Source organism: Odontesthes bonariensis, chromosome 4, assembly GCF_027942865.1.
Source record: "Odontesthes bonariensis isolate fOdoBon6 chromosome 4, fOdoBon6.hap1, whole genome shotgun sequence".
NCBI classification, from domain to species: Eukaryota; Metazoa; Chordata; class Actinopteri; order Atheriniformes; family Atherinopsidae; genus Odontesthes; species Odontesthes bonariensis.
The window spans coordinates 27,429,237-27,448,811 of NC_134509.1; the positions used below are offsets into that span (position 1 = coordinate 27,429,237).

Consider the following 19,575-nt stretch of genomic DNA (forward strand, 5'->3'; position numbering starts at 1 on the left):
GGCCCCTTGCACCTCTCTGAGAAATCCAGGTGCAGGGCTGACGATAGCAAGGATGAAGCGGAAGGATTCAGAATGACGGTCCGGCTCTGGTTGTTTCCACCCAACACCAGTAGTTAAAAATACTGTATTTCACTTCCTCAGACTAATTTCTCACCAAATATCCCAGCGAAATGTTTAGAAGTCCTCGCTGCTAGAATGCGCTGCGCGTGCGTTAAATTCTGACCAACATTTCTAAAAATAGCTCGCGGTTGACGTCACTTAGCCAAACGTGTTTCAGTCGCTTGGCGGAGATGAAGGAAATAGGGAGGGGGGGGGGGTGTTTTTTTTTTCTTTTCCTTGTCTTCTTCTCGGAGGAAAAGGAGGGGGCATTGCTGTCAGTCGCAGCTGATAGCCAATAGGCACCCTCGCATTCACCGAGATTCCCACGGTCCGTCCGCATCACGCCAATGGGAGACAGAAACCAGAAGAAGTGGGCGCGTACGTTGTGGGGAGGAAAATAATCGGTGACGTTCCTCTCACTCCGTTTTGTGTGGGGCGGTGGGACGACGCTGCTGCTGCTGTTGATGGATTTCCAAGGGCCAATCAGAGCAGTCTATGTCTCACCGCCGTAAAGAGGCGACCAATCCGCAGACTAGGTTGAGCTGTCAATCAATCTCGGGAGTAGGCGGGACGTTCATTCGGCTGTAGTTCCGTCATCTCGCTCGTCTCCGAGGCTACGGGGGTCCAATGTTGATTTAGGTGAATTGTCGTCGTTGTCGGACCCCGCCGAGGTTTGGTTTTTTTTAAAAGCTGGGTTCGGTAACGCAAAGAGGGAGGCTTTCTCTTCAGAAAATAGCATCCCCGCCTCTGGCATCGTTGTTTTTTGGACTGGGGAAAGGTGGGGAGCCGGGGGGAGGGGGGGGCTCGTTTGGCGGGGGCTGCAAGCAGGGACAAGCGAAGACTGTATCCTCCGTGTCCAGGCCAAGTGCGCCCAGCTCGGCCTGAGAGGGTCCAGTGCAGCCCTAACAGCCGAGATACCTCAACGACAGCTCATCTTGGATCTAACTTCCATATTGGTCACCGGTTGTGGATGAGCGCGCAAAGAGTGAACCCTCTTAACTAGCCCGTCTCACCGCCGCGCCGCATTAGCAGCTGTCAGGCTATTAAAAAGCAAGACCGCGGAGTTAACGCTCCGTACTGCTGGATTTAGCAAATACCGTTCAGATCTAATCGAGATTAGACCGGCTTGAGAAGGCTGCGGGGCGGCCAAAAGCCACGGATCGCCCGTTGAGAGGTTGTCATCATGGGCAACGCGCCCACGGCCAGAAAGGGCAGCGAGATGGAAAGCGGTGGGTACCGTCGCCAGCATACATCCATCCATCCATCCACCTGCTCTGTCACAGCTTCATGAAATGACCGGAGACGATGTGACTCTGCGGGCTGCGTTAGCTTCACACACTGAGCCGCACGCTGGCTGTTTCCCGATTTCGTATCCATTCATTTATTTTAAGATCCTCTCATCCACTTGTGAACGCCAAAATGCTTGTAATAAACGAATCAGACATATTAATCCTGTAAGCTCTTTTTTCAGTCCATGTGCATGATATACACTTGATGTAAAGATCTCTGATACGCAGGCTCACCTTTGGACATGGCATTCATCAGTGGATGCAATGAAGCAGGATGTAGTGCTGGTTCCCCAACCATGCAATTTCATGCAATTGTAAGCTGCAGTAATTTTGGCATCTTCACTTCCTCTTGGGCTGTATCTTGGCAAGATCACAACGAGCTATGTGTCAGGTATTTCCTGAACACTCTGTGCCTGTTGCTCTCTGGAAGGAGATGGTGCCTTCAGATGCTCAGGGACTATGCTGTTTGGTTGAGCTATTGGTTTTATTATAATGTAAATTCAGTGGAGATTACTGTTTCTCAGATTGATGGGACAGTGGTTGTGATTTACTTGGACTTGTGTTTTTTTTTTTTTTTTTTACCAAAAAATAACTAAATCTCATGTAAGCGAGGCATTAGGAATTGACAGGTGTCTGGTGCTCAAGTCATCCTGCATATTGTTTAACTTGATCGTGCACACATGTTACCAGGGAGTGTGTCGGTGTGTGCGGAACATCCCATTGCTTTTCTCTAAGCCAGATATGCTTTTCTTTTGCCAAATTAGCAATAAGATGGGGATGCCATACAGAATGTGTGAGTTACACAAACAACCGACTGCCCTGAGCACCGTTTTCTGCGTGTGCGCTGAGATTGAAAGTCTTAGAAGAAAGGGATCTTTGAATCATGTATCGGTTGATCACATTTAAGTGTGCACCAATTATGTTGCTCTCCTGTTCCCTCTAGGTTGTTTTGCAAGCACTCCTTAAAAGAATCGCCACAACTGGCGATATCAGGACTCGGTCCATAGCTTCAAGAAGAATCAACTTGCTGCCATTAGTTCTTGTTTTAGTTTGAAAAAGAAATGTTTATTTACAAGCACTAAAGCACCGAATCATACTGTCTTCTTTGGGGCATCTGGATTGGTTGCGTCTTGAGTTTTAAGATTGAATGTAGTCCAAGCAATTTAACTGAATTTGTATTCATGCGCATGATTGAGATTGTATGTTTAGGACTAGCTCGGCACTTGCATGTGCTCACTGATTGTTGTCGTGTTGTGTGCCAAAATCAAAGTTGCTAGTTATTGCAAAAGGGAATCTATGCATGCGACTGAAATTATTCTACAAATGTTAGTAAAAAATGGATGAGATTTCAACTCGTACTTTTTGTATTTGACTTCAGAAAATATTCTTGGGCTCTTAGATGTATTTATTTATCTATTTTTGTGTTATTTTATCTTCTTTCACTTAACTTACAGATAACTCAACCTTTCCTTCTGTAAACTGGTGTTTTTCATTTTCTCACACAGTCAAGGAGTTCCTTGCTAAAGCCAAAGAGGACTTCCTCAAGAAGTGGGAAAATCCTGCACAGGTTTGTGTGTCGCGGTTTATTACACAAAACACTCCTTTCTTTCTCCAATATGTATTGAATTAGTTGACTGTAAACACGATCAACATCTAAATGTGTTCAAATCGTTATTAAAAATCTACATTTACTGTCATTTACCAGTTTGCATACACAGATAACTGCTTGGATTAGAAATTCAGAAAATGAGTGCGTACATTTAGCCAGAAATTCTTGATTTGCAATGAAAACCCACAAAATAGTTTGTCTATTTTTTAGATTTTAAATGAACACTTCACCGAACACATGCAGATTTGCTCATTTTAATAGTGGGATTGACCGACACTTGTAATTTATGCATTTTTCAATCCATTTTTTTTTCATATAGGGGCTGCATCGTACAATAAAACAGAAATAACAGCCTATGTCATTTCCAAGGTTGATAGGTCCTCATGATATGAGGAAAAAAAAAATCTTTGATCCATTACCAGGTTTCAAAATGAGATAAATGCAACCTCAGATGAACAGCACATGTCATATTTCACCAGGTCATTGTTTTTAGGCAACGAAATCTTAGGCTGCGCCTACATGGAAACGTTTTTCACTGTAAACGATACTTTTTCTTATCGTTTCGCTGTCGCGGCCACACGGAGCCGGCGTTCCCACTACCCCAAAACGATAGTTTTTGAAAACGGGTTCCAGAGTGGGAAAGTTTGAAAACGGCCTCGTTTCGTTTCCATTGTTACAGCTAAAACGTTTTTGCGTCAGTCACACGTTGACGCTGGGAGCCAATTTTAACACTTCTCTATTGTCTCACAGCATGGCGTGACACAGTGGCGTGTGTACGGCATCGTTTCATCGTTTTCGTCTGGACAGCAGCGCGTTTCCGTGTGGTCGCAAGAATTTTCGAACCCGTTTTCAAAAAAAACCTCGTTTCGTTTTCGTGTAGCCGTAGCCTTAAGGCACTTGATTCATTGATCATCTGCAGGTATGATCACCTCTACTTAAAGTGATAGTTCGGAGTAGATTCACCCTAGTGTCATTTGAACCATGACATCCAGCCAAGGAGCCCACCCGAAGTTTTTTCAATCTTGGCCAAACATCAGCTGAGTTACTGAGTTATCCCGAATAGCTTAGTGCAAGCGCTAACGGACCCTGGCAGTATCTCCAAAATTAGCACACTAAAATCACATGCCATGACACCAAACTTCTACAGTAGTACAATTATGGTCTGTACTCACAAAATGATGCATTTGGAAATTTGTACATAGTCCAGGAGTTTATTATTATCAACACAAGCCTAATAGCTTCTCTGCTGCTAAAGCTGCGCCGACGTCACTTCCTTGATCTGGGAGCTTAAATGTAAGATGAGGGTTGATCTACTAATGTAGACAACAAAGCAAGGCTGCTCAATTTCTCTATTGATAAAATAAATTCACAACTCTACAACATAAAAATTCATAAAAAATCATGTAGAATATAGCATATACTTTGTTGTCTACAGTAGTAGATCCACCCTCATCTTTCTTTGAAGCTCCCAGATCAAGGAAGTGACGTCGACACAGCTTTAGCAGCAGAGAAGCTATCAGGCTTGTGTTGATAATAATAAACTCCTGGACTATGTACAAACTTCCAAATGCATCGTTTTGTGAGTACAGACCATATTTGTACTACTGTAGAAGTTTGGTGTCATGGCATGTGATTTTAGTGTGGTAATTTTGGAGATACTGCCAGGTTCCATTAGCGCTTGTCCTAAGCTATTCGGGATAACTCAGTAACTCGGCTGATGTTCAGCCAAGATCGAAAAAACTTCGGGTGGGCTACTTGGCTGGATATCACGGTTCAAATGACCCTAGGGTGAATCTACTCTGAACTATCACTTTAAGCATCAGTTTTGTCAGATTTTTTTGCAGCATTAAGGTGTGTGTTAACTCGATGCCAAGGAGGAAAGACATCCGCAATGATCTTAGAGAAGCAGGCCTTAACCACAGAGCCACCTCTTGCTACACTTAAGCCAGCACCTGCCTCTCAGGCGATCGCACTGTTTTGTATTGATGTGTTATCTTGAGGAAACAAGCCTCATTATTTCAAGATAACAAAATAAAATCATCTGTTATCTTGACTAAACAATCATCATTACCTGGAGATGACATAATAAATCAATTATCTTGAGGAAACAAGCCTTGTATAAGTATAGTATTAGTATAGGATAGTATTTGATATAACAACATACATTTGCCCATTAGCGCAACAAAACAACCTTTGTTATCTTGAGATAAAGAGATACTTGTAATTAAGTTGTGATATGATTTTAAGACCTGGTAAAGGCCACGTGATGACCATATATTTACAGATATGTACATTTCGGGAAAATCTTTTTGACTGAATGGTGATTTCAGTTGGACTGGTTGCTGCGATGTCCCTACAGCTGCTCTGCACTGATGTGCACAGATTTCTCTCTCAGATATGGCAGTATGTAGTAAAGGCTGTCAAAGTTATCGTTTCCAGTCTCATGAAGATGGTGCTGACACAGAGTTTCCATGTGTTGTGTTGTGTGTTGATCAGTTGCAGAATGAAAAACAGACGTTGGATTTTGACTGATGAAGCTTTGAAAATGGACAAGTTTCTATGTATTTTTTTAAGATATAAATGTTGTGTAGATGTAAATCAGGATGGATTTTTTTACAGGCTCATTAGACATTATTATTGAATATGTCTGTAACTTAATATTCTTCAGTGTATGTAGAATTGATATACTTTGCAGACATATATGTTCACGCTGTAAACGTGGTCTCATAGAGCACATGTACCACCTTTTTATATAGATGACACACTGATACTTTATATAGAATGCATAATGCAGCGTCAGTAAATCCAAAATGAGAGCTGAATATGAGCCAAGGACTACTTGAAAATAAATATTCATTCTTACAACACAACCCCCATCATCCTATTTTCACAATAATCTGCTCACCATTTTTGTTTCGTGTGCTCAGAACACTGCTTGCCTGGAGCAGTTTGAGAGGTTGAAAACACTGGGCACGGGCTCGTTTGGCCGCGTTATGCTGGTGAAGCACAGAGAAACGGGACAGCATTACGCCATGAAGATCCTCAATAAGCAGAAGGTCAGTCTGGGCCAGGAGTCATCGGGGTCACGGGGGAGGCTGCTCCGATGTGTTTGTCACCTGCGGACACTCGTGGCGAATGGTCCCTACCGTGATGCTTGTATGAAACATGAAAATGTCAGTCATCTGCCACCACCCATGAAACACTGAAGTCTGTCACAGATGCTGTGGAAGAGCCCAGAGCTGTTTTGCAGGGACCCAAATACCACATAGGTGCAAGCTAGATTTAAATCCACTTGTGCTGAATGAGGTATCACCCACAGTTGTTGTCTTTATGTAGATCGCACCAAGTAGAATATTTAAAGGCTGCAAAACTGTGGCTGCATTTTCTCGTATTAAATCAATTATATTTTTTGATTTAAAAAAAGAAATTAATATCCACCAGATGAACATTGTCTCTGTAAAGTAGTAACTGATGTGCAGCACTGGCCAAAAACATGGAGGTTATTTCAAATGGTCACCAACCTTAAATGCCTGTAAGGTGGTTGAAGAGTTCAGATACATTAACTCCATGGGAATTTGACTGTTTTTATCTCGGCTGACTTTCCAAGTGTGTATGGAATTAAACATTAGAATCATGATCCTGTAGGCATCCAGGAATTTAGCAAGTGCAAAAAGGTGGATTCAGTTTAGTTTTTTTTACTCCCACTTGTTATCTACAAACCTCTGCCGCTGGTTAAGCAGATAAATGGACTGCATTTGTAGAGCTCTTTGCTTGTCTTGTTTACCAATCAAAGCTCTTTTACACTACAACATTCATCAATTTGTACATCCCCTCTGTAACTATAAGGATGTTCTATTCACACTCGCACACCAGTGACCCTCCAATTGGGAGACAACGGCTCTTCCTCCTGAGCTACAGCCGCCCCAATGAGATAAATCTACCATGAATATCTAGTGCAATGTGCAATGTGCAATGAATCTGCTTTCACATACCATAAGTCTTGTAATTAGGCTGTTGCTACGTCAAGAGAATTTTTAAACTGTCATTTGAGAAAATCAAGCCACTGACACTGGGGCACTTTGCCACATTTTTTTATATTTTTACATACATCCAATGTGAAAACTAATCAATCATTGAAAGCACAGTTTGCCAAATGAGATGTATTTCTTACAAAAATACTCATATATTTAACTTTTCCTCATAACTTTAATATTATATTATTATATATATTATTAAGGGGAACCATGGCTTTTGTCTTTCTTAACTCCCTTTTTAAGGCCCAAAACGCACTATGCAGTTTTTTTCTCAGACTAATAAACTACTTAACACCTTAGCACAGCAACAGTGTTGCTGAGCATAGTGTCAACAGTGTTTAGAGGCATTGTAAAGTTTAATTTGAAGTTTAAGTTGTCATATCAGGAGCTGTCAGTTCTTTATCTGTACGTCACCGTCAGATGATTCTTTTTACTTTTTCGGCTGCAAAATACAGTCTGTCTCTTTCTCCCTTCTTATCGCTGTCTTCGTTTCAGGTGGTGAAACTCAAGCAGATAGAGCACACTCTGAATGAGAAGAGGATTCTTCAGGCTGTCAGCTTCCCTTTTCTTGTGCGGTTAGAGGACTCATTCAAGGTAATGAGAACTTTTGAAGTTGTGTGTACACAAGCATGTGTGTGGGTCGTTTGTTGGCGGTGAGCATCAAGCATCACTCAACCCTCCCAAGTGGTCTCAGGCCCAGTCCTGATTCCCAATCTTGTCCACATTCACCCATTCACTTGGCCATGTCCCTCCTTTTTGCAGGGTTAAAGTGCCATTTTCTTTTGGAGATCAAGGATTAGTGTTTACCTAGCCCCTCATCAGGGGCATTGTGGGCCATTTGGCTGGCTAGATGGCAACTAGATATCCAAAAGAAAAAGAAAAGGTACACCTACCCTACCTGTAAGGATGAAAAATGGAGGGGTAAGGCCAAAGGAATGAATTGGGATTTAGCCTTATTGTTTCACCATGAAGGTGAAAAAATAAATCTTGGATGATCAGGTAAGTATTTGCCTACCACATGTGTGCAGAATTACTCCCTGCTTTGCTTTTATTTGAAGGGACCCTGACTGATACGGGATGTATGGCGTATTAAATTAACATCAGAATGACTCCCGTTGTCTTTGGTTTGTGTACATACATATACACAAAACATATATATGCGTTATTAGAGAATCCTACCACTCATACAGTAGTTTGTTTACACTGCAATGTCTTGTGAGCTACTATGATGTCAGCTGAGAATAAGTTGACTTCAGTTCGGCCTCATTTCGAGCCCAATCAGTAGTGAAGACAACACTGAAGACATTACTTGAAATATACACCAAAAAGAAGATCAGAGAAGTTCGAAGGTGAGAGTGGGGCAAAGTGTTGTGTACGTGCAACAGCTGCTTTTCATTACCAACAGGGTACCACATCTCGCCGTCATCAAGCGAGTATGATCAACAAATTGTAGCATTTTGTGGAGAGGGGAGTGAGGGCAGTTTCATGCTGGTAATGCAAAAACTCATGGGACTGTGTTGTGTTGGAACTTTATTATAGTTATCCAGGTTTGAATGGAAGAGAACAGCATCACATTACTGAGGGTTGCGAAGGAAACGGTGAGGCTCAGTCAGTATTTGTGGATAAAGGCGTGTTGAACAGGGCATAGTGCACTTGGCTAGCTCCAGTGTGTAGGACAGTGAACCGAGTTATATCTCCTTCGCTGCATTATGATGAAAATTGAACTTGCTTGTCAACCAGCACAACTTATAATAGGAATGGAAATTATAGCAAGCAACCGGTTATAGTGTTTTGCTGCCACTTGGGGGCAGTATAAGAAATGTGGAATATTCCCAATTTTAAGTCTGCTCTCTCTTGGTTGTGTTGAGGATGTTGTTGGTGCTTTAGCTGTGCTATGCTTTGGGTAAAACAAAAGTGAAAAGAGATCTGCTTTATGGTGAAGTGAAACTAAGGTTTTACAGTGCATCTGTTGTCTCTGCTTTTCACCGGTGCTTCTTTTCTTTCTTTATTATTTTTTTCTTTCTAGCTTTGTCCTCTTTGTCGTGAAATTGGTTGTTGTCAGCCTCTCCAAGCTCTAGCTGTGTCAAGCCAACTTTTAGCCACTCAGTCAATATGTAGCATTGTTTCCAAAGCCTACGCTCTGTTGGCTTTTTGGAGAAATGCATGTCTATCCGTGTTTGTTGATAAAGATGGATATCTGCTGGAGCGGAGAAGAACATAGATGGATGCCTTCATGCGAGTATTAACAGGTCTAATGAAGATGGCGCCAAAGCAAAGTTCCTATTGAAACTGTACATTGAATCCAAATATCAAAAAGATCTGGTGTGAACACTGCTGCAGGTCTCTAGAAAGCTCTGTATACACGCTTTATTTCATCTGGAAACTACAACCAAAAGCACCACGTGGCACTGAATCAATATCTCTTACTGCTGGCAAGTAAAATTGTAATATCAAAACTGTAACTGTCGACTGTGGCCAGCTGATAACATCACTGACCCAGAATGCATTGTTGTTCAAATTGTGTGATAAATTTAAGTATTTTTGTAAATCTCTAATATATTTGATGTGTTTTTAAAAACAAAATTGTAATAGTAGAGGCTAATTAGAGCATTTTAAGGCTTCTTTTTAACCAAAACATGCTTAACTGTCTTATTATTCGTTTATCACAGTCTGACCAGCTGTAATTGAACTGTAATGTTGACAGTAAGGTGTCACTCTTTGTGGTAAAATAGTAAGATACCAATGTCTCTTTTTAAGGAGTAACAATTACAATTCCTGCTGTGACAGAGCGGTATAATATTACATCACATTTTCTTCAAGCTGTTTCTTTTTATAGAGACTCCTCATGCTTTAACAGTATGCGGAACTAAAATACATATAAATACTTACATACAGAATAGAGGGCTCATTATTAAGCCTGTTAGAATATAGTACTGAAAACTCTTAGTTTATCCTTTTATTTATTTTGTTGTTGTTGGGGGCTTATTGAGTTTAAAAATTGAGCTCTGAGTTCTCAAACAATGAAGTTGCTACATCCACCCATAACAGTTAAATATTCAATGAACAAGAAATGAAATTGCATTCAAATCGATACAGTAAATTTAAAAGAAATGGACAATTTACTTGCCATTGTGACGGACCTCTCTGTAGTTGGTCTACGTAGACTACCTAGTTTGATACTGTTTTTCATATATTTATACATCCAGTAGTCCAAAATGACCATTTGTTCTGAGTCAAACTGAGGGGAAATTTCCTGCTTTTAAGCTGCTAAATGCTGCACCGTGCTCAGCAGCTTGTCACTAACTTTGTCTGTTGTTTTGTGCTAAGCTGGTGCTTTTTTTGCTGTAAGCGGTAAAACTATCAGATGTGAATCCAAATAGGCTAAAAGAAGCCAAAGAGAGAGGGTTCCAATTATTTGGAAGTTTGTCACAACAAGCAATATACTATACATTCACAGGTCACTGTCAACAATTACAGATGGGGTGACAATTCAAACAAAAAGGGCAATAATTCAACCCTGGGTTGTGGGGACCCTGCAGTTCTCTTATGCTACTTGGAGTGTTTCACTCTCGTCATTTGCCACCTTCGAAGTGAGAATCGATGCGAATGAATACAAAGCACTCGGAGAATAGGTTTTGAAAGAGTGGTGTTCAGTCCCTTCTGGGGATTTCCTTACTTTTGAGTGCAATGTGAAACTGTTTAATTGGCATTTAGTCCTGCGTCATATGACCCCCTAGTAATTGCAGGTGCAGCTCGATGGGAACACAACATCTGGGGGCACATGCTAACTCAGGGCTACATGAGGGGACACGGTTTACTTTTTTCTTTACAAAAACACACATTTACAGACCTTAACATCTCACGTAGATGCGGAAAAATTGACAGCATTGACTTGCAGGCAAAAAGTGACAAGACTGATCGATTTCTACCTAACTGCTGGATGACTGGCAGCTCCCTATCTGTCCCTCTATTTGGGGCTGACATCCACGCTCTGTCAATAAGAACAAGGTAGCCTAATTATCTCAGAAACTCTTAATTATCACAGTCTGGTCTGACACAGTCACCATCCCTACGTACCGTACTAGTGACAGGCTTGTCCCCTTGGGGTTACCGGTAGTTACTGACTGATTCTGAATACACTTTAAGAACACAAAGAGTGAATTACTACTGCTGGGAAAGGATTTAGTTAGATTGTCCCAGCAGGTGAAACACCGTTTGGATAAAAACTTATTTCTTTTGGTGTTAAAATGTCATAATAAAATAAACGCCAAGAGCTTCTCAGGCACAGGTCAGAGACATGTGATGTTGGTTTTTCCTTTAATGTCTCACCCTCAATACCCTTCAATCGGATCCATGTTTAACATGAAACACGTGCAGTTTTGTCTAAATTGTGAACTTTGCCTAACTTGTAGTCAAACTATCTTTAAATACCTCTGCCAGGTATTTATGGGGATCTTTTGTATCACCCACAGAAAGCTTTATCAACAGTTGTTTGTCCAGTCTTTAGTTATAATGAAATCGAACCACTTTCTTTTGTCTTGTTAGTGGTAAGTTCCATGTAATTGCCATTGAATCAATATTTTGATTTTCTGATGTAATCTTTATCACTTCTGTTACTGCTGCCAATCCTATTAACGCTGTGTCATCAGCAGTGCAGACCCAAGTTTATCTGCCATGTGAGCAGTTGTCAGTGGCAATTTGTACCCGCACATACTATCCCAGCTGATGACCATACTTACTCACGTGGCCTTACTCAGGTTAAGCTGTTCAGATGCACCTGGCTGTTCAGGGATTGAATATCCGAGACGCCTTAAATAAACCTATTAACCGTCCATGTGTGTCGTTCCGCACACAGATGGAGGAGTCAACAATAAACAGAAGTCACTTCTGCTTGTTGGAGTGTGCAACATATAGGCTGATTTATTGACAGAAATTGAATATAATCGTATTTATTCATGTGGATTCTCACGAAAATAGCATTTGTTGTGTTTCCGTAATCTTGAAATAAGAAGTTTTCTATCCAAAGACAGTTCGAGTCACTGCCCTTGACCATTTGTTGTGTTGCAAAGCTATTCCTCTACAGTAGCCCAGGAGGGACAAACACTGGCTCTAGAGCAGATCTTTCAAGTTTATTTTGGCCACCACAATTTGGTAAAAGGTGGGACGTAGTAAGTTGGTTGCAATTTGCAGTTTTAGCCACTAGATGTCACTACATTGCACACAGTGAATCTTTTATGGTTTTCATGTATTAATAATTCAGTTTGGAGTAGGTGAATCCATTTTATTCAGGGATAAACTGGTTTACTGTTAGCGTTACTGTCTCTCTCTTTATTTTCATTCTATGCCGTCGATGCCCATCCTGTCTGTGTGCATTTATACTAGTGAATATGTAACAGAGTGTTACTAACATCTGTTTTCCCTTCCCCAGGACAACACTAACCTCTACATGGTGATGGAGTATGTACCAGGCGGAGAGATGTTCTCCCATTTACGAAGAATTGGCAGATTTAGGTGAGTACATTTATGCATTGAAGTTCACTGGATTTTGTAGATGTAGATAAAGGACTCTCAGATTGTAATCTATTCAGTTGTATTTCATTCTCTAACATACACTTAACTGCCCTCTGTCTGCTCCCCGTGTGTGTGTGAACAGTGAGCCGCATGCTCGGTTCTACGCTGCTCAGATTGTTTTGACTTTCGAGTACCTGCACGCTTTGGACCTGATCTACAGAGACCTGAAACCTGAAAACCTGCTCATAGACCAGCAGGGTTACATACAGGTAAATAACCGCTGATGCAGTGACCACAGGCATTCTAGTGTGCGACACAGTTGTGTTGAGTCCTCTGCACAGATTCATACCACTGAAAGTGATTCGGAGGTGGACCATATTTTGTGGCAGATTCTTTACAAATACCTGACTGTACAAGATGCACTCATTATGACAGCGTATGGTCACAAATCATCGTTATCGTCATATTCCTGCAATGAAATCCCAATCCTTGTGTTTTTAAACATACAAGCAACGTCCTTGAAGTTTTTTTGAACTTCTTTGAAGAGCTTCTTACCAAAGAAGAATACCCTTCCAGCACAGCTCATCTGCACACAGTTCTGACACGATTTCCATCAAAAGTACACATGTTGCATATTTTTGGTCGATTGATGGAATCAGTTTATGTGGCGCCAATTCCCAACATGTGTTATTTCAGGGCACCTTACAGAGAAAGTAAGCAAGTTCAAAGGAAGTCCAGTTTGATCCAGTCCAATCCAATCATGGTCCAATTCAATCCATTTAATTCCAATTCAGTCCGTTCAACAGGACTGAAAGCAGTTAAAGTCTGTTGCAATAAGCTAAGCGTCTGTGTTGTTGACAGAACTTGACTGTCACGTGTTTGCTGCTACATTATCCTCTATTGTCCTAGCCCACAGCCTAATTTGTACTAACCCCGACTGAACATTGGTATATCAGTTGAAAGGTTTAGGTTCTTCCAACTTGCATTGGCAAGAGTTTGATTTTACCATTAGGCTCCAATCCATTAGTATTACTGGTTGAAGAAGAAACAACAACAAAGGAAGCTTTGAGTACTCTGGCAAGTATTTAGACTGTATGTCAGTCTCAGTGCCTTTGGACTGATTTCATCAATGCAATTGCATTGTAACAGTAGAAGATACAGCTACTTTTTCCTGTTTCTTCTATTTGTAACTGTCCATTTGTTCCGTCTCCATCTTGTAACTGTACCTGTAACAGTTTTCACCCGCAGCTGCTTTTTCTTTCATCGTGTAATGTTGTCTATGCGTCTGTGGGTGTTATCGTGGCGGACTGTCTCTTAGGTGACACCTGCCAGAGGCGGTTTTAAATGTTTAATTGTCTATGTATCCATTTACCTTGAAGTTTGTTGGCCGCACCACGCCTATCTCTGAAGTCGGCCTTCTTTTTGGGTTAGTTCTCAGCTGCACGTTTGTAAAACTTTCTAACTGATTCCTGACATGGTTGTGGTTACACGGACAGTAAACCACGACTGCGCTTGTGTCAGTTCAGACTACAGGGGGAGTTTTTTCATGACCACATTTAGCCATGACGACACACAAGCACACTCAGAGCTGGTGATAAAGGTGTTTTCCCTCACCCTTACTCTGTGATGTTCCTCAAATAGTTAATTGTGTACGTGCTGATGTTCTACCGTCACATTGGCGCCGTCTTGTATTATGGATTGTGCCACCCTCTTGTGGTTAACTGTGAAATAACTGCTGGTAATGTATTCCCATTGCTGCTCCATGATGTCTTATTTTGCTCTGAAACTCTCTTTATCTGCCTCCTTTTCCTGATTATGTCTCAGGTTACAGATTTTGGCTTCGCCAAACGTGTAAAGGGCCGGACCTGGACACTGTGCGGCACCCCAGAATATCTGGCCCCAGAGATAATCCTCAGCAAGGCGAGCCAGCTTTGTTTTTGAAAAGTTTTTGAAAGTGTTTTTCTTAATTATTCAAGGAAGATTAGTTCAAACCTTAAAGTGGAAACAAGTAAATACAGTTCAGTTTTACACATTCAGAGCCAAATTGCTGCATTTGTTATTTAAGAGCACGCAAGATAGTAAGGCCAAGAACAAAAGTATTGGTTTAAATTTGGTCCTTTGTAACATCGTGTAACATTGTGCTTTTCCATCTATCCCTCCCTCCAGGGGTATAACAAGGCAGTGGACTGGTGGGCGCTGGGTGTACTCGTCTACGAGATGGCAGCAGGATATCCACCCTTCTTTGCTGATCAGCCTATTCAGATCTATGAAAAGATCGTATCAGGAAAGGTGAGTTTGGCGGTCTGATTATTAGTCTTTGCTATTCATCATCTGTAATATTTGGTGTTTGAGGTTGATATCTAACTTTTGGTGTATAAAAACAAAGAGTGGTGGGATTTTCTCACAGATAGCCTTTTCAGTGTCGAGTCAAAGAGGCCTCTGCGGACTTTGTTTTCATATTAATTGTGGTGGAAATGTGTCTTTATTTGTAAGTGATCAGTTACACTGTTCGGTTTTAAGTTTTCCCGAAAGCTCTTGCATTAAAGAAGGTTTTTGCCAAGGCTTGGGAAAAAAAACACACCATCGCCCACAGTTGAGTGGAAATTGCTTCTGAGGGTCAGGTCTGCTATGAACTGGAAGCAGCTGGAACACCAGAGTCACGGAAAGGAGCTTCTGCACAAAAAATGATAACTTCAGTCTTGATTATTTTCTGCTGCTGATCACACGGACAAAGATACAAATTCATGGTCATATAAGACAAAGATTCAATAGCCGCATGTATGTTTGTTGTTCATATTCTGGGTCTGTTTTGCTGTAGGAGAAACTGGGAGATAAAACAAGTTGACTGGAAAATAAATGGGGTTACCTCCACAACCACGTGTGGATCTTTCAACAGTGTTTCAAAATGGACAAAAATCCTGCTAATTTTACACCTTTGGAGCTGACTTAAGAACTATCAGAAATATGTGGATTGTGGGTCCTCGTTAAGAAAACAAATGTCATTCATCTCCACCAATGTTGCTCAAAAAGAGTGTTCAAATATTAACCAGTATTCTTCCAGAAGCTTGTTGGATGAGATGCTGGATCACTACTGTCACACCAAATAGTTTCTTTCTTCCTTTCTTTTTTTCCTCTTAAGATGTATTCTGTTGAGTCAGTCTGCCCCGAAAGTAGAGAGTTTAAACATTGTTAAAAACCCAAGTTTTCCATGACATTGTTGTCCACGATGATAGGATGGGAACCTTTGACCCGTACTCTAACTGCTCCTGACTCTTTGTCCTCAGGTCCGTTTCCCATCTCACTTCAGTTCAGACCTGAAGGATCTCCTGAGGAACCTGTTACAGGTAAAAGCAAATACCTGATCTCAAGGTGTAAACTGCTTTGCTTTAAGGTCAGCGTGAGAAAAATGTTTCGCTATCGTCCTCAGGTGGATCTCACAAAACGTTACGGGAACCTCAAAAACGGTGTCAACGACATCAAGGGACACAAGTGGTTCGCAACAACTGATTGGATTGCCATCTACCAGAAAAAGGTATGCAGTGGTCTCTACACTTTGTAGGCATGTGTGACTTTGCTTGTACGGGGTTTTCTCTTTACCACTCTCTTTTTTTGTTGCTTTTAGGTGGAAGCTCCCTTTGTCCCAAAGTTTAAAGGGCCAGGCGACACCAGCAACTTTGACGACTATGAAGAGGAGGAGATTCGCGTCTCCTTCAGCGAGAAATGTGCCAAGGAATTTGCTGAATTCTAGAGTTAGAGAGCAAGAGAGGAGGAAAGAGGGAAGTAGGGAGATACAAAGGTAGGCTGGTCAAGTGGGAGACACGAGGAGAGAGTCCAGTCTCCTGCTCAAACACAAGCACCAGCTACAAAAAGAGGGAAAAATGGGATAGAAGCGGGAAGAAGAGAGGAGACTGATAACCAGCAGTGTTGCCTTTTCTGTTGTGTCTCTGTCTTATTTTATTTATTATTCTGTCTTATTTATGAATCCCTTTATAATGAAGCTGTGTTTCATGGGTGTCGGGAACCCCACTAATTTAGACTTGCCTCTACACATTTTCAAGATCTTCCCGTTCATGTAACTGTATCATTCATCTTTTCTTCTTTTTTCGTCCCCCAAAATAGAGAAATCAGCCTGTGGTGATCCACTCCGGTGCGTTAGTCGTTACAGGGGGTCAATGAATCCACACACAAGTCTCAGTTCAAACTGACAACCGGCAGACCCGCTTCGTGCTTATTGCGCAACACACACTCACACACGTATGCACTTAAATGCCCATGATTTGCAGTGGTTAGTCTTGAATTATTCTTATATTTAAACACGTCCCCTCCCATCACAGACACGATACTTCAACACACGATGGGCCAAAAGACAAAAAGTCAGTTATGTTCTTTGTGTAACTCCATCATTGTTAGCATAGCCAGACTTAGTGCATATCTGCAGTACTCCATTTTAAATGTTATTAGATAATAGTGGCTCCAATGATAATCATATCACACTTACAAGGAAATATGAATAAGGGAATGGAATTATCTCAGTTTTAATGGTGTTCCTAAAAAGAAAACACCACATCATAATGGAAACTCAGGTTTGAACATATCACTTAACAGACGTTTATCTACATAAACCTAAGGCTCGGCAGGTAAATCTCTAACATAGATTTGAGAATTTAAAGTTCTAATTAAAGTTTTAAAAAGGGACAAAAGGGACTATTTAGACTTTTAGTTAGCGTCTTCCACAGTTTTCCCTTCCAGAAGATTTGATTTTTGCTAACTCGACAAGTCTGTTTTCGTAGTCGCACTTCCTCACTGAGCTCAGAGCTCGCTTTCTGCTCGAGATGATTCTGCTCGCTCGCTCGCTCGACCATTTGGCCCTCGACTCTGACTTAAAGAGAACATCTGAGGCAGACTACCTCAAGCTGCTGCTGGCTGGTGGTCATCAGGACTTCAACCAGTCACGGACAGCAGTCTGAATAGTGTGCTTTATGTCCACCTCCCCCTGTCACCCAGCTCGTAACGCAGGACCACTCTCCATGTAACTGTCTTACACGTGATGGCGACTCTGTTACCTTTTTTTTGTGTGTTTTTTTGTTTGTTTGTTTTCTTTTGTTTTCAGTTTTCTTATTTTGTGTGGTGGTGAAGACTTAAAGATGACCGGTACTTCACTGAACTAGTTAGGGAAGACCACCTGGAGGGGAATAGAGCTAGTTCTGTACAACCTCCTGATATGAAATATATAACTAATTGCACCTCAGGTGTTCAGTGGCTCCTTAGTTCATGATCTATGATGGCGGATTACTTAAACAATTTCCAGAATGGTGGTCGCTGTAGGATTTGTTCAGTGAGAATTTATTAGATAAAACCCACCTGACACTGGTGTCTTTTTCAGACATTAAAATGCCTTTCTTTGTCGCTGTAATTTGACGCGCCACTATAACCACGATATGCTAATTTGGTTCAAACGGGCGCCACGGTTTTCCTCTCATCATTTTAAGCTCTGGACAACCTTGATTCCCACGAAAGCCCGCTGTCCGAAAGAGCTCAGAAATGGGAAATACGACGAGCCTGTTCTCAGAATTACACATTTGTAATGTGGAACTGTTTGTGTCGTTTGAAATAAGAGGTAACATTGACCCAACATGGAGGGATTTGCAGGGTGGGCTAATCACTTTCTGCTTACGGTTATTCTGGTTTTTAATTGTTAATGGCCACATGTGTCTGCTGTGAGGGCCCTGGACCTCTATTTAACACCGTCTCACCTCCCCATTTATTGCCCCAGACTTACAGAGTGGTAATTTGGTTTAAACATAAATGAATAGAGAAGCACAGCATCAGCTCATGCAGTGATGGTCAGAGTGAGCCTCAACCTCAAATGATAAATATATATTTAACCAACAAAAGGCTGAGGTGTGTGGGTCAAGCTCCGAAAATACTGAATCTGACATCTTCTGAGATAACGACCACCAGTTTCTGAGCTCTGTCTGAAGTAAATGGGTGATGATAGGGCGTGTGTTGTTTGTTTTTAATTGGTGTATTTAACAAGGACAGTGCTCACTGATCAACAGAATTTAATTTATACACGAGCCAGAGTTAGCCCTGAGGCCTTCTTTCCAGATTAAAATAACAGCTAATAAAATCCTTATGCACAACACATATTCAGAAATAGAGCAAAACTAACGTTTTATCAGTTCACTGTTGTGAAAGCCTGTTAGGTTGTTGTGCGAGGGGGGCCCCTTGAATATAAAGCGTAAAAATCAGGAAATGGACCTGGACCCACATGAAGCCTCGCTTGATGTTGTGCTTCTGTACTGACTCATCTCCACTTGCAGGTTTGGTTAACTAGTCGTAAACCAGTTGCCACAGTAAACTGGAGGCTTCTCATTCAAAGGAAACCAACTCGAAACCAAACGCGTCCCTTATGTCCCCTACTTTTCATTCTCAGTGTTCAACCACTGAGCTTTCTCTCCACCTCGGCCGACAAGTCAACATTTTGCTAAGAAATCTGTATGACTCATGCTCGCAGATAAACGGAGCTGCGAGCTGCATGTCCACGGATTGCCATCAGCTGGCTCAGTGGTCGTGATGGGACTCATTTACTGGACATCATCATTCAATTGTTTACACCACTTGTTCAGACTTCACATCATGTATTCCCTTCATGCCAGGTTTAATGTCGACCATCCTGGACAAAATGTTTGAAGTCATGATACGCTCGTATTACGTGTCTCCTCGATGTTTTTGCAGTGATAAAACTTCCGCTCAATGCAGGCACAATGCTGGTACATACTGTCGCACTTTTTAGGGAAATGAGACCCCGATGTTTAACCCCTGCCACAAACACACACACACGCGCGCGCGCGATAGGGAGAGAGAGAGAGAGAGAGAGAGAGAGAGAGAGAGAGAGACACACACACACAGCCGCAACGGGAACCGTCTAAAGTCACGGGAACAGTGACATAAAAACACGAAGTGTAATATTTTGCAACATGAATATCATTCCAATAAAGTTTTACTTGTAAAATTCTACTGAACTCGTCTG

General features: G+C 41.6%; 1 protein-coding gene across 1 annotated transcript; it reads left to right on the forward strand.

Annotated features, from left to right (window-relative positions):
* Positions 1 to 646: 646 nt before the first annotated feature.
* Positions 647 to 19,562, forward strand: prkacab (protein kinase, cAMP-dependent, catalytic, alpha, genome duplicate b). The gene is made up of 11 exons (XM_075463773.1): positions 647 to 1,328; positions 2,894 to 2,955; positions 5,925 to 6,053; positions 7,527 to 7,625; positions 12,460 to 12,542; positions 12,685 to 12,811; positions 14,367 to 14,462; positions 14,709 to 14,831; positions 15,827 to 15,886; positions 15,970 to 16,074; positions 16,165 to 19,562. The coding sequence occupies exons 1-11, from the start codon at positions 1,283 to 1,285 to the stop codon at positions 16,288 to 16,290; spliced, it is 1,056 nt and encodes a 351-aa protein (XP_075319888.1). The 5' UTR covers positions 647 to 1,282; the 3' UTR covers positions 16,291 to 19,562.
* Positions 19,563 to 19,575: the final 13 nt, after the last annotated feature.